General features: G+C 33.5%; 1 protein-coding gene across 1 annotated transcript; it reads right to left on the reverse strand.

Annotated features, from left to right (window-relative positions):
• Positions 1-4,010: 4,010 nt before the first annotated feature.
• LOC145028770 (F-box protein CPR1-like) lies at positions 4,011-5,463 on the reverse strand. The gene has a single exon (XM_078977510.1). The coding sequence runs from the start codon at positions 5,363-5,365 to the stop codon at positions 4,220-4,222; it is 1,146 nt and encodes a 381-aa protein (XP_078833636.1). The 5' UTR covers positions 5,366-5,463; the 3' UTR covers positions 4,011-4,219.
• Between the last annotated feature and the right edge of the window lie 8,965 nt (positions 5,464-14,428).

Consider the following 14,428-nt stretch of genomic DNA (forward strand, 5'->3'; position numbering starts at 1 on the left):
AGGTCAAGGTAACAACCTGATACCTTTAAAATATGCTAACTAGGGTAGATTTCAGATCCCCACACGTTCCTTGCTTCTAGCCACTTGCTCTCCAAGCTCTTCTCACTAAGATGCACCTTCCAAAGCTTAAATCACACAAGAATAGAGCACACACACGAATTACAGTTTGTTGGACTCTCAAAAGGCTGTAAGGGGATATAGGAGGCTAAGAATTCTTTAAATATGGTGCAAAACCCCGGAAATTAGGGTTTTATCCTCCAGCTCCTGCTCGTCGAGTCCTATTTTGGACTTGGTGAGTATGTCACTTAAACACGTGGCCCTACCCGCTTCTACTCGACGAGTCAGGGTATCCAACTAGACGAGTAGACCTTGAAATTTATAAAAATTAAATCCATAAATTAATACCTACGAATTAGGGTGTTACAAAACAACATTAACATCTTTAGCTCTAGGAACAAGTACCAATGTTTCATTAGTAAGAAGTACATTAAATTCAGTTTTCATGGCATTGGTCTAGTTGGGGTCTTGAAGGGCACACAGGTGGGATCTTGGTAATGGAGATTTGGTTGTGGTGTGAAGGTTAAGTTTGGAAATAGGTTTGAAAATACTCCGTTGAGGACGGGTAACCACAGGATGTGTACTAACAGGAATAGGAGGGGAGTTTGACGGCTTGTTTTGACTGGATGGACTGGAGGTAGGGGATGAGGAGTGAGGCGATAAGGGGAAGGTTGTGGTTGTTTCAGGGGAGTGGGGGTTGTTTGGAGAGCTGGCAGTATGGGGAGGGCTATTTTAAGGAGTTGCGGTGGGAGGGGGTGGTATTTGTGATTTTCGGTAGGGTAGTGGGTGTGTTGATGGTGATTAGGTGATGACAGTGGGCTGATTGGAGGTTCCATTGGTAGGTTAATGCCAGCGGAAAAAGTGTTAGGTGAGGGGTGGTCATCAAGGAATGAGTAATAAGGTGGGTTTTTGGTGGTCATATATTAGAAAGGGAAGGAGGTTTCATCGAAAGTCACATATCTGGAGATAATTATTTTTCGATAAGGAAGGTCTAGTCATCAGAACCCATGATGTTGTGATGGGTATCCAAGAAATACACATGGCGTGGAGCGAGGTTCAAGTTTGTAGGAAGTGGGTATTACGGAGATGAGAGTAGGATGGATTTTTTTGAAAAAGTTTGGTGAATGAGGTCTCATTGTTAATGGTTGTTGAAGGGGTGATATTTAGAACATGGCATGCCATGTGTAGGGAATCAACCTAATATGTTATTGGTATATGTGGATGAAAGAGAAGGGTAAGGATGACATTATTAATTGATCAAATCATGCGTTCTGACCGACCATTATGTTGAGATGTGTAGGGACATGATAAATGGAATTATATGACGTTCTGGTTAAAGAGGGAGTGAAATTGGTGATTATCAAACTCACCACCATGGTCACACTGAAAATATTGGATTTCTCGTTTGAATTAAGTCTTAACATATGCCCGAAAGTGGAGAAATTTTCTATAGACATCAGATTTCTTACGAAGCAGGTATACCATAAGAAATGAGAAAATTTATCAAGAAAAAGGATGTAATATTTGATGCCACTAGTGCTAACAGTGGGTGAAGTCCATAAATCAGAATGCAAAATTTTAAACAACTTAGTGGCATGATCATTAGATGAAACAAAAGGTAAACGAGAGTGCTTTCCAAGGCGACATGCATTACATAAAAACGAAACATTGTTTTTATTACATGAAATGAAATGACTAGAAATTAAAGATTGAAGAACACGGGGATCGGGATGTCCCAAATGTTGATGCCATAAAGATGCTTAATTAGTGAGTAACACGACTGCTGAAGAAGTGACTGGGTAGAGGTCGTTGGTACTATCGCATCTAAGAAGGATCTGCTTGATCGGGAAATCCTTCATAGAAAACCATATGGATCAAATTCAACGGCAGCAATATTATCAGTAGTAAATTTTGCGCACAAAAATAAGGTTTTTGATAATATCGGGTGTTACAAGGACATTGTTCAAATGTAACGGGCGATTGGTTGAGTGGATAACTTTATGTTAGTTTGGGTAACGTGAGCAGTGGAACCATTTCCAACAAAAACCGAATTGTGTGTACGCTTATTATTAAGTGAAGATAGAATACTTGCATTAGACGTGAGACGAAATGTCACCCCTGTATCTATACACCGATTTTCATATTCCGCTTCAGTGAGTGTTATTGTGTTGTATGCAACAGGGAGATCAGTGGTTGATCAGGTGGCATAGGAGATTGTTGAGTCTAAAATTATGGTTTATACTTTGCTTTTCTAGGCAACTGTATTTTTCTGTAGTGTAATATGTGTTTGCAGCAGTGTTAACGGCCAGGTTGGTGTGTACGGCAGTAAACCCATTCACGGTCGTGAACACATTTTCGGCCCATGTTCCTCAAGTATATATATAGTTGCTAGGTGGGTGAGGAGTGATAGATGAACAGAGAGGAGTGTGTACGGCTAGGAGGGAGAGAGAGAGGGAGAGAGAGAGAGAGAGAGAGAGAGAGAGAGAGAGAAAGAAAGAAATGAGCTTAAGTGTGTATGTGTGTGAATCTCATGTAAAGGAGTTCCATTCATCAATACATTAAAGATTCATATTATTCTTCTTCTCCTCCTTCTCTATTTTGATTTGGCATCATCCTTTTGATTGAGATTCTGCACCATCAAACGGACCTGATTGATACACAAGCAGATTTGGGACTTACGGAGGAAACCATTGCCAAGAAGGAGGAAGTGAGGACTGATCAATAGTAGTACCATGAAATGCTCCCTGGGAAGTAGAGGAAGTTGGTTGGGCTGATGGTTGTCGTCTAAGAATGTCGTTTGCAGGTGGTTGTCGACGATGTTGTTGTGGTTAAGGAGCCAAATGAGGGCGTGGAACAGCCCACGGTGGAGGGGTAGGCCAGCCATATGCTGCCTAATGATATTAGTATGGATTCCATGGAACCAGAGAAGGGTAGCGACCAGTGGCATGTACCTACGACGAGAAAGACGATGTTGATCGGTGGTTGGAGGAGTCACTGTTACGACAATTGGAAGAGGATCTGTTGTGCTGAGACCGCCTGGTGGCAGGCTTTTTGCTGTTGGGGACGAGAACTATAAGAGAGGAGCCATGATCATAAGGAGGTGAGGGTGTCAGGATGTGGTTCATGTTGACATGGAAGTCTTCATAAACAAGAGTTGAGTGTGCTTCAAGGAATGAAAGTGGGGGATCTTTGTAACGGATGAGCATGGAAACACTTTCAAACTTCGGGTTTAAACCGTTGAGCAGTTATGAAACTAGTGTCTTTTTAGGGACTGGTGCATCAATGTTGGCTAGGAGATCGAAAATAGCTTTGATTTTATGGTAGTATTCGGTTATAGAGCGATCGCCTTAGACTAGAGTACGCAACTCATTGTCCAGTTCAATTGCTCTCGAGTGTTTATTGTCTATGAAAAGGGCTTCAATGGCTTCCCATATATAGTTGGCTGTTGATTTTCGTTTGAGGATCATGGTGGGTAATGACTGTGTCATTGTGACATAGAGCCAAGACTTGACAAGATTGTCATGGTTGTCCCAATTAGTGTCTGTTGCATCTTTGGGTTTGTTTGTGCCATCAAGAAAACCATAGGCACAAGAGTGAGTGAGAATGAGCTCCTGCCAAGCATCGTAGCTTAATTCATTTAGATCAAGAATAAGAGGAACATATGACTTGATATTGATGCAAGTGAAGGGCTTATTTTTATCAGCCATATCTAATAGAGAGAAGAAGAACAGGATAGAGAAGAAGGAGAATATTGAAAGAATCGAGAAGTAGAAGGTAGGGTCGGCTGGGGTATGGGTACCAAGGTTAGAAATGCTCTATACCATATTGGAGAGTGATTTCCCTTGAATAATTTTATTAATCAATTGAATACTATATAAATAAAGTAATGGGCTTAAAGGAACATACAAAAAGGCTAATCTAATTAATGGGCTAAATACAAGGTACATAATATATATTAATATCATCAAGATAATTAACTATGCATAATGTTCACAAACATTAATCTTACAAAACACTGCGTAAATTATATGTGATGCATAGACCTTTTATCTACTCCAAATATTCTGCAGATATCATCATCTTGAGTTGCCTACTCCAGCAGTCATCACGTTGCAATGCCGTCATTATCCTCCTCCTTGATTCAGGTCAATAACTACTACAATCAGACCGAAGGAATAAAAGTTAAGGTTTCCATGTAAGAAATCATGCGAAATGAATTTGTTATTCCACAAATCTCAAGATCGTTGATTTCTTCCGAATTGGAATCATGAACAGCAATGTCACTTGATTCAGCAAGATCATCTTTCACTTCAATTATAGGTTGGCCACTCTTCCTAAATCCCAATACTGTCATTGACCCATGTGGTGCACTAATGGTGAATAGTTTTGTGAACAATCTTCGAACACCATGCTCCATTATCCAAACAGAACAGACATCTTTGTCTGTGTGTGTGTCTGTACTATACTGAAGCATAGCAAGAGACTCCCTTACCTTAGAAACCGATATCTCTGTTTCAGAGTGTTGAGCTAAACTATCTGGGAGGTCTACCTCACTAAAATTCTCATCAGTCATATCAAATGACATGATTAGATTATGAGTATGTATAGTCAACATGTGGTAAGCACACCAATAAATAAACTTATCAATAACTACCTGCGACCATGTAACTCGAAATGACTTACTGGGCAGATTGCTAGATACATTTCTCCATTTCCCTGAGCTCAACGTATAAACCTTTGCTTTCCAAAAGTCGCTAGTTTCACTTTCCAAATCAACCCAAGAACGAAGTTGTGTAATCTCTACAATCTTGGGGTCACTAGTGAGAGGACAAACCCCAAAACCAACAGCTATTTCTTCGCCCCCACACACCAAATTAGGCATATCAACAACTACCGATTTCCTAACCGAAGGGTTCCAAAGAACAGTCTTCGGCGATTTAAGGTTGCGATGAGAATTCTCCGGGCCCCATTGATAACCATGCAAGCACAACAATCCGTGAGAGCTACCGACTATTATTGAAAGGTTAAGTGACTTAACGGAAAATGGAAGAGTGGGAACAAACCTCTGTTGGAGGAAAGTATCGTCATCTATAAAAGAAACATATTTATCTTCAGTTTCTACCAAATCTTCGTACTTTACAAGCAGGTGTTGTGGATGAGTGTGGAGGGCACTGTGAGCTGCAATAAACTCAGAGCTATCGATCAAAGATTTCCATGCTTTTGAGACGGATCTATACTGAAGCAATGGTTTGACAGGAAGCCTTTTGATGATGTCCTCCTGTATATGGAAAGGTATTTGGTCTGACATTTTGATGTTTTGGGTGGTGTGGGATATGAATTTTAGGGTTTTTATAATGTTAAAAGGTAGTGTCAGAGAAAGTACTGTTATATGGAAGACTTGGGGAGGAGATTTTTGAACCCGTGGAAATGGGATATTGCGATTTACATTTGATTAGTTGTGTGAATTGTGAATGCCGTTCTAGAAAAAGAAAAAAAAATATTAATTATTATTGCGTGACAAGCTAAAAGAGTAAAAGTTATTTGTGACTTTGGATTATAGTTTAATTTTTTTTATTACAAAAGTGAATACTTTATATAATTTATAAAAAGTTGGTCACAAATATTATATGGTTTTAAAATTATGTTATTAAAAAGGTCTTCTGGATACATCATTGGTATTAGAAAAATACAGATTTTTTTTTCAGTTTTAATTATATTAGGAACAGTATATTATGATCGTTAAATATATAACTCTACTAGTTTATAACTTATGGAAACTACAGTTACAGGGTTAATTAAAATTTTAAAATAAAAATTAAAAATCATTAATCAATTATTTTAAATAAATTATTAATTAAGAGAGTTTTTTAGTTATAAAAATTTTAATCATTGATTTAAGTAAATATGTGAAATTATATCAATTTATAATTTGTATTAATTTTATTTTAATTTTTATTCTAATGTTATTAATTTAATATAGTTATAGTGAGAAATTTAAAATTTAAAATTTAAAATGGAGAATAAATAAGTTTATAAATGTTATGTATTAACTAAGAGATATAATATGATAACGCATGTCAAAAGAAGAATAAATATTTAATTTCTCTAAAATATGTATTAATTAGGAGGTTTAATAAAATGACACATGTCAATAAAAGAATAAAACTATTCCTTTATAAAGATAATTAGAATTAGAATTAGATTAGATTAGATTAGATTAGATTAGATGAGATTCAAGTATTTATTACTCATTTATTCTAAAGGGTACAAAATTTTTATTCTCACTTTGTTCGGTTCTCCTTCTTGTGCTTTACAAAAATTAATTCTCATTTAAATTTTGGTTTGAAACTGATGAAATTATTATAGATATTAAGACGAAAATACCTTATTGCCATGCAGTACAGTTTCAGGGTCTTAGAATATGACCATAAAAGTTTTTTAGTTCAGATTTTAGGCATAAAATATATTTTAAAATTTTAGACTTTTGCCATGGAAGCTTGTTATTTAAGACGTTGGCCACAAATGAAATTATACTTTTGCCACAAAACTTTCCTATGTTGACATACAATGTCCCTAGACTTTCAAATGTTCACACTTTCCACCCCCTTACTATGTCGAATGCCATTTTCCACCCCTACTTTGTAAAATGTCATTTTTAAAACATCAATGCAATATTTTCCACTCTTGTACCTTTCGTAAATTCATATGTTTGGTCCCTACATAGAAAATAAACTAAAAAAATGTTCATTCTAATTTACAAATAGGTCCATTTTCAAAATTATATTTATAGAAATGATTCACATGTTTAAAAAATTCCATAAATTTCCCTTCCTGATAACAAATTTATAAAAGTGTAGGTTGGTCCCTACATAGAAAATAACTTACAAAACGGTCCCTATAAATTACAGAAAGAGATCCATATGCAGATATTTTTAATAAAAAATATCTATGTGTTTAAGACTTTTGTATGTGGGTAGCTTTGGTCCTTGTTCACAAAACAAATTAGAAAAACTGTCCATGTAATTTATAGAAAAGATCCATGTGCATATTTTTTCACATAAACGGTCCATATGTTTAAAAAATTACAAAAATAATCTCTGCCTAATATAAAATTCAAAAATTATGTTGTCGCAAAACGTGGGTAATAGAACCATAGTTATAATATTAATCTTTATTTTATACATTATCATATAATGCATTGACTTAATTTTGATTGACACACAAAAAAAGATACTTAGGATGGTAACTAATTCTTGCTTTTGATCAAATTTAGTTATTCTTTCTATACTATTTACCATTGAACTTATTGATGTTCAAAATATACCATTATGACTACATGAGTTTTGCGACATGTTCTTGGCACATCAAATCGAGTGGTTTTTGGCACGCACACTCCCTCAAACCTTGTCTAGAAATTATTTAAACTCAAAATACACACATGCATCATGGTAAATGTACGATTTGTACACCCATGAACACACACATCAGATTTGCAGGTCCTAAAATCGTTTGGGACTGAAAACCAAGAACACACTTATCATATTTGAACGCTTCATTTTTGTTATTGATAATAGGAGAATAATTAGTCATCGTTTATTAATGATACTGAACCAAATATATAAGGATTACAATATGACCTAAAACTATATATTGCAAATGCTTTTACTTTGAATATTTTTTAGAAATACAATATATAACTAATAGATACTCGTAGTCGAACAGTAGGTGGTTGTATGTTAAGACTATATCGAACATATTTAAACAAAACTCGTGGTAGGCCACTAGTGAACATGTCAACAATCGGAAAACATCATGGGGTATGTAGAACTCTAACTTGACCACGATCCACCTTCTCCATTACAGAGTAAATGTCAACTTCAATGTGTGTAATGTCAACGTTTCTCGCTAAGCATTAATAAGATGATGTAATAGTTATGTACAACAGTTATAACATATTTGACGCCATAAAGAAGAATTGTGTTAACATTATATGTTTAATGATTATTATAATATAATAAAATATAAAAAATCAACCAAATCGTCCATAAATTGTAAAAATAAGTATGTCAAAACACACACACACACACACACACACACACACACACACACACACACACACACATATATATATATATATATATATATATATATATATATATATATATATATATATATATATATATATATATATATATATAGGCTAATGTCATAAAAACCCTCAAGTTTTTAGAGTTCTGTCGGTTTTGCCCAAAGTTGAATTTTATGTCCATTTTTACCCTAACATTTTCCAAAAAAAATATTCGGTTTTACCTTTTCCCGGTGATAACAGGTTAGCATTATATTAACTTCGCAAAAAAACCCTTAAGTTTACAATTTTTTTTATGTTTTTACCCTTAAGTTTATAACTTTTTTTACACTTTTTCCCTATGTATTTTTTTTTTTCATATTATACGTATTCAAGCAGAAGAATCATATGAATATGTATATTATGAAAAAAAATATATACTTAGGGTAAAAGTGTACAAAAAAACTATAAACTTAAAGGTAAAAACTTAAAACGCAAAAAATGGTAAACTTAAGGGGTTTTTTTTTTTTGCGAATTTAATATAATGGTAACCTAGAAAACATGTTATCACCAGTAAAAGGGTAAAACCGAACATTTTTTCAAAAATGTTTGGGTAAAAATGGACATAAATTTCAACTTTGGGTAAACCGAAAAACCCTGAAAACTTGATGGTTTTTATGACATTAACCCTATATATATATATATATATATATATATATATATATATATATATATATATATATATATATATATATTATAATATTATTTAAAAAGTACACGCCATCGTGATCCCAAAAATATAAATTTCGTAGAAATCGGACTCCGTATCAATTAGATATGATTTTTTATGAAAAATAAAAGTCAGTCGCGCACAAGGAATGTGTGATGTAAAAGGCTATGAAGATAATTGATGATTTTTAGCTAACGTCACCAAAGAGAAAATCATAGTACTCTTTAAATTAAGATTTTTTAGAAAAAAATGTCTAAACCGAAGTCCATATTAGAGAGTTATGATTTTATCAAAATCATTTAATAGTATAAAAATATGGACAAAAATTAAAGTCAAAATTAGCCGCCGAAGTCTAAACAAAAGTTGTAGATCTTGTCGATAGCTACGCGTAGATATACAGAACGTCAAAAACGGAGTTCTTATGAACAAGTTATAATTTATAATAGCATATTTGTGTATTAAATTTAAGTGTGTATGTATATATATATATATATATATATATATATATATATACCGTTAGAAAAATATCAACGATGTGGTCATTATAAGAATAATAATTAGGACTTTCGACATAAATTTAGTGCAAATATCGTTAAATCTACTTAAAATAGTATTAAAAAAGGATGTTTTCTCAACTAAATAACTATAAGGTCGTTTAAGTAACTATAAAGGTTAGTTTCTATAAATTCAATTACTATAAATATCAGGCTCCATGCTCTCAAATTTCTTGCACCTTTCTTTTGATTCAATAGTTTTTCTCTTTTTATCCCCGAGAATTTCGGTTCCTTGTGATTTGACTTCTCTTTATGTAGTTTTTGTATAATAAGGTGAGTACTGAAGCGCTACAAGAATCTTTTGATAAAAAAGCATCAATGACAAAGTTCTGACCACGAAGTTCTAAGTTTTTACTAGAAACCCTATAAATTGAGCTACATCTATTACGCTTTAAGTATAACTTATGTTTAGATTCATTATCGTTATTATGAACCTATAAACAAGATTATTTAGTGATTCGATGTCATTATATTGATTGATCTACTTACGGAAGAGGTGTAGAATGGTTACGTTGGCTTGGTTGTTGGATTTCAGAAAGACTATAGGCCGAAATGATCTTGCATGCCAACTGTCATGCATGGTTGGTCCTTACTTGATAGATCTTGAAGTAGACTTTAAATTAATGATAAATCTAGACTTATAATTAGTCACAATAAATACATCATTTTCACTTTTGTGCGTAGAAGTTGTAGTTCACATAAAAGGTTTTGAAGCCAACGTGTTTTAGAAACTATGTTGGGAACGGTACGGTACAATCCATCGACACTAGACCTAGACAACACTGATTTTATTTTTGAATAGTATGAGATTAAATTATCGCCCAAGTAAACACAATACCCTGAGATTGAACGATAGGTATTAGGATAGCCTTCCTTATCTACATTAATGTAGGATAAAATAGAAACGAATTCCCAATTTTTTAATAATGAGACCATATGACAAAGTGTCATTGGTGTAACTAATTTGCATTTAAGAGCATTTAGATGAGGTGTTTGTGGAGCATGAGTATGAATGAAAACCTACTGAACCGCATAACTAATATCATATCTCATGAAAGTAAAATATTGTAAGGCCTATATGAAGTGATGATATACAATAGCATTATCAAGAAACGTATCATCAAATGAACTCATTTTTTTTATTAGTATCGACAGGAGTAACAATTGGATTACAGGATTCGAGACCTGCTCGATGAAGAATTTCATTGGCATAATTTTGCTAAAATAGAAATATGGACCCATTTTCATGGAATTCACAACAACACCTAGAAAATACGTTAGAGGCCCAAGATCCTTCATGAAAACCTCTTTTTCCAGTGACTTCATAAATCGATGTCATAGTTTTTGTGAAGTTACCAATAAGATATCATTGACCTACAAAAGAATATAAGCAATGTCAGTACCCTGACGATAAACGAAGACATAATGGTTGTAATGATTGTGTGTAAATCTATGACGATTAGGAAATTCTCATCACCAACCATCACTAGAAATTAGCATCAATCAATGATGATAATAAAGCTTTTCATATTCCAGGAAAAATATGATTAGTTAAAAGGTCAAAAATGAGTGACCAAGAAGTTATCTCACTTTTAATAATGGTTAGTGTATTTGGAAAGTACACAACAAATTAATCCCAATGATATAATCGTTGTAAAAATCTAACTCCGAATGGAGGACTTATGATTTTATAAAAGAAAAAGAATCAACCACCAGTGGCGGCGGACCCTTTAAGGGGCCAGGGGAGGCCATGGCCCCCATGTTTTTTCATACTAATACTTGTATATAGTGTAACTATCTCCAAAAATCCCATAAAACCAATTTTTTGCCCCTATGTAATTTTTGGTATATACTATATACAAGCAACTTCAAACAAATCAGAAAACCAACCTTATCAGAAACTAATAATTCGGACAAAAAAATACTTAACAAAATACCAGAAAATCACAGGAAAAATCAAAACTACTGCTATTTATAAGGATAGCAGCTAAATTAGGAAACCAAAACTCTATAAGTCAACCGATAATTATTCCAACTTACAAGTTTTTACTCCGATCTTTGAGAACAAATTTAAAACCCTAATAATCCTAAAAAGTCGTTGCTACCACCAAGAAGAACCGTCAATGCTCACCGGAAAATATCGATGTCGTTGGAGTGGTCAACTACGCTATTTGTCGAACCACAGACCTCCGTGAGCTCTTGCTATTTGATCTCCACGCTTGTTGCTCACCTTAAAGCGCTCTCTCTATCTACTCTCACCATCCGGCCAACGACCTCCGTGCATCTCGTTATCTTCTCCGTCGTATGTGTTTTCTTTGCTTTCCCTCTTTCTCTTTCACTTGTCATAAGTTACGAGGGTTGGTAAATAAATCAAAGGATAAAGTAAAGAAATCTGATTCTTGGAAAACTAAATAGAGGTGGTAGACAAAGTAATTATGAAAAGGTTAAAATAGGTGTAGTAATAATCTCCCTATCTATATTCTATTCCTTCCTATCTGCCGCATTGAAAAAAAAATTATATTGTAAGGAGTTTAATTTTAAATAGGAAAATGAAAACTTCCACATATTATATACACACACCATGATATTATAAAGTACAAAACTTTGATTTTGATTTGACTGTCTAAAAATATACCAAATTTAATTATATTATCGTTTTTATACATTTAATTTAATTATTTGCATTATTAGTAGATATTAACATGACAATCAAATTTATGAACTTTTAGAAAAAAAAACATACAAGTTTTACTCAAAATCCCGAAGAGCCACATCTAATTATTTTACATAATTTTATTTTAAAATTTTGATCGGCCCCCTAACTTTAATTTGTGTGTTCCGCCCCTGTCAACCACATTAATAACGCTATTAACGTCAAAATGACATAAACAAATCGATTGAATTTTGGTTAATGCCACTAAAAGGAAAATCATAGTACTCTGAGAGATGAGGACTTTAAAAGGAAAAATGTTAAAAACGTAGTTCGTATAAAGGAGATATGGTTTTTAGAAAAATATAAAATACATCTTAAAACTAAAAGTTACAATTTGGCAACACAACCTTAAGGAAAGTTGTAGTAACAGTAGAGAGCTACACAATATATAAAGAGTGTAAGAAACAAGGTTCATATATGGAAGATATGAATTTTTATAAAAGATTTAGAGGTGCACATCAAGTGTGCGCCATGCTCAACGTGTACATCTAACACCCAAATTCGTCAAGATTAGGGACACGTGGACCATCAGAAGTGTGACATGTGGCAAACTCTGGATGGAGACACCAATTGAGTGCACGTCACGCTTGAAGTGCGTTGCGTGCACAACCACTATAAATAGAGGTGCTCACTTTCTGATTTTCTTAAACCCAAAAACTATCTCTCTATCTCTCAAGCTATTTCGGAAGTCCTCTCAAAGGCACGAAGCTTCGGATGCAATAACTTGAATGCTTCAAATTACCCTACTAGAGTGAGTTCGCGAACGCAATTTCATTACTTGAATGTTTTACCAGGGGGGGGGGGGGGGGGAGGAGGGGGCGATAGATGCTTATCAAATTGTTATATATATATATATATATATATATATATATATATATATATATATATATATATATATATATATGTATATCAATAGTTTTATAAAGCTGGTTACCTTAGGATAATGTAGCTATAAATACTATATTTAGTTGTAAACTATGATATTATGCCTAAGATTTATGATGTACGATAGTCTAGGAAGAGATAATATCACTAAATGTTATAATGGCCAAATCACTAGGATAACATAATATCTAGAAGTAATTCTGGTCAAATATAGGGATATGCACAGTGCCTAATCGTTACTCTGTCCAAATATCTAGTTATCAAATTAACCATAATTGGGGTATATATGTTTGGTAAAGAATATATATATATATATATATATATATATATATATATATATATATATATATATATAGACACACACGATAATTATGAGATCTAAAAGATATAATTAACAAATATAAAATTAAAGGGGTTTATATTATAATAGTTATTGGAAATCACTAAGAAAGATAAAAGATAAATGATAAAAGATAAAATACCTAAAGTTAATGCGTTAGTGAGCTATTAATATTCATCCTTAGTCTGATTAAATTCGGCTACCCCAACCTGTAATCGTGCATCTTGCGAGAGCTAGAAAAATATGTATTGATCTATATGGGGATTGACACCCCCACTTGCGATTGATAGCTACAATCCTAGTAGGATAACTTTCTTATTAATCACTATTCGGCGTCCTATGAAGCGTCATGGCAGAGTAATCACTAGTCAAACAGTGTCGATTATGTAGGCTCCTGGTAATACATTACAACCACCTTAGTGATAAATCTACCAAGAGGGATGCGTTAGAGTGGTAGATAAAATATGTTAGGATAAGTAAAATATCCTAAAATATAGTTGTCACACCCCAAAACCGATAACGGCGGAATACGTTTCGGGGTGGATGACGTAGTGTACAGTATCATCACAATTGTATAATAGTAAAAACAAGAAACATACAACCATTTCATTTACATAGTAAGTGTATTTACAAGTGTGTTTTGTAATGTTTGACAAACACCAAAAGTAAACAAAAATAAGAGATGGGTCTTGCATCCTCCATCTTATCCAAAAATGTTGCGGCTGTACCTGTCTATCTTTGACCTGAAGATACAAGTTATATTGAAAAGAATATCAGCATAAAGCTGGTGAGTTCATAAGAGTTTAGTGTGAGTACTTGTATAAAAAGCATTAGAGTCATTAGTATGAAAACTGAAGTTTGTAATCATAAATAGTGGTAAAACCTAGAAAATCCTATATTTTCCAGAACTGTAAAGTAAATGAAAATCTTTAAAAAATATGTTGTTTCTATCTTTGAATGCCATTTAACATAGTAGTGTAATAGTGACTCGTCATTAAGTAATGCAATATAGTGAGTTATTCTTGGAGTACATAATAGTGGTGCAACATCCTTTAGTATTAGATACTTATTTACTTCGGGATAT

Source organism: Lactuca saligna, chromosome 2 (assembly GCF_052625555.1).
Source record: "Lactuca saligna cultivar CGN05327 chromosome 2, ASM5262555v1, whole genome shotgun sequence".
Taxonomy (NCBI): Eukaryota; Viridiplantae; Streptophyta; class Magnoliopsida; order Asterales; family Asteraceae; genus Lactuca; species Lactuca saligna.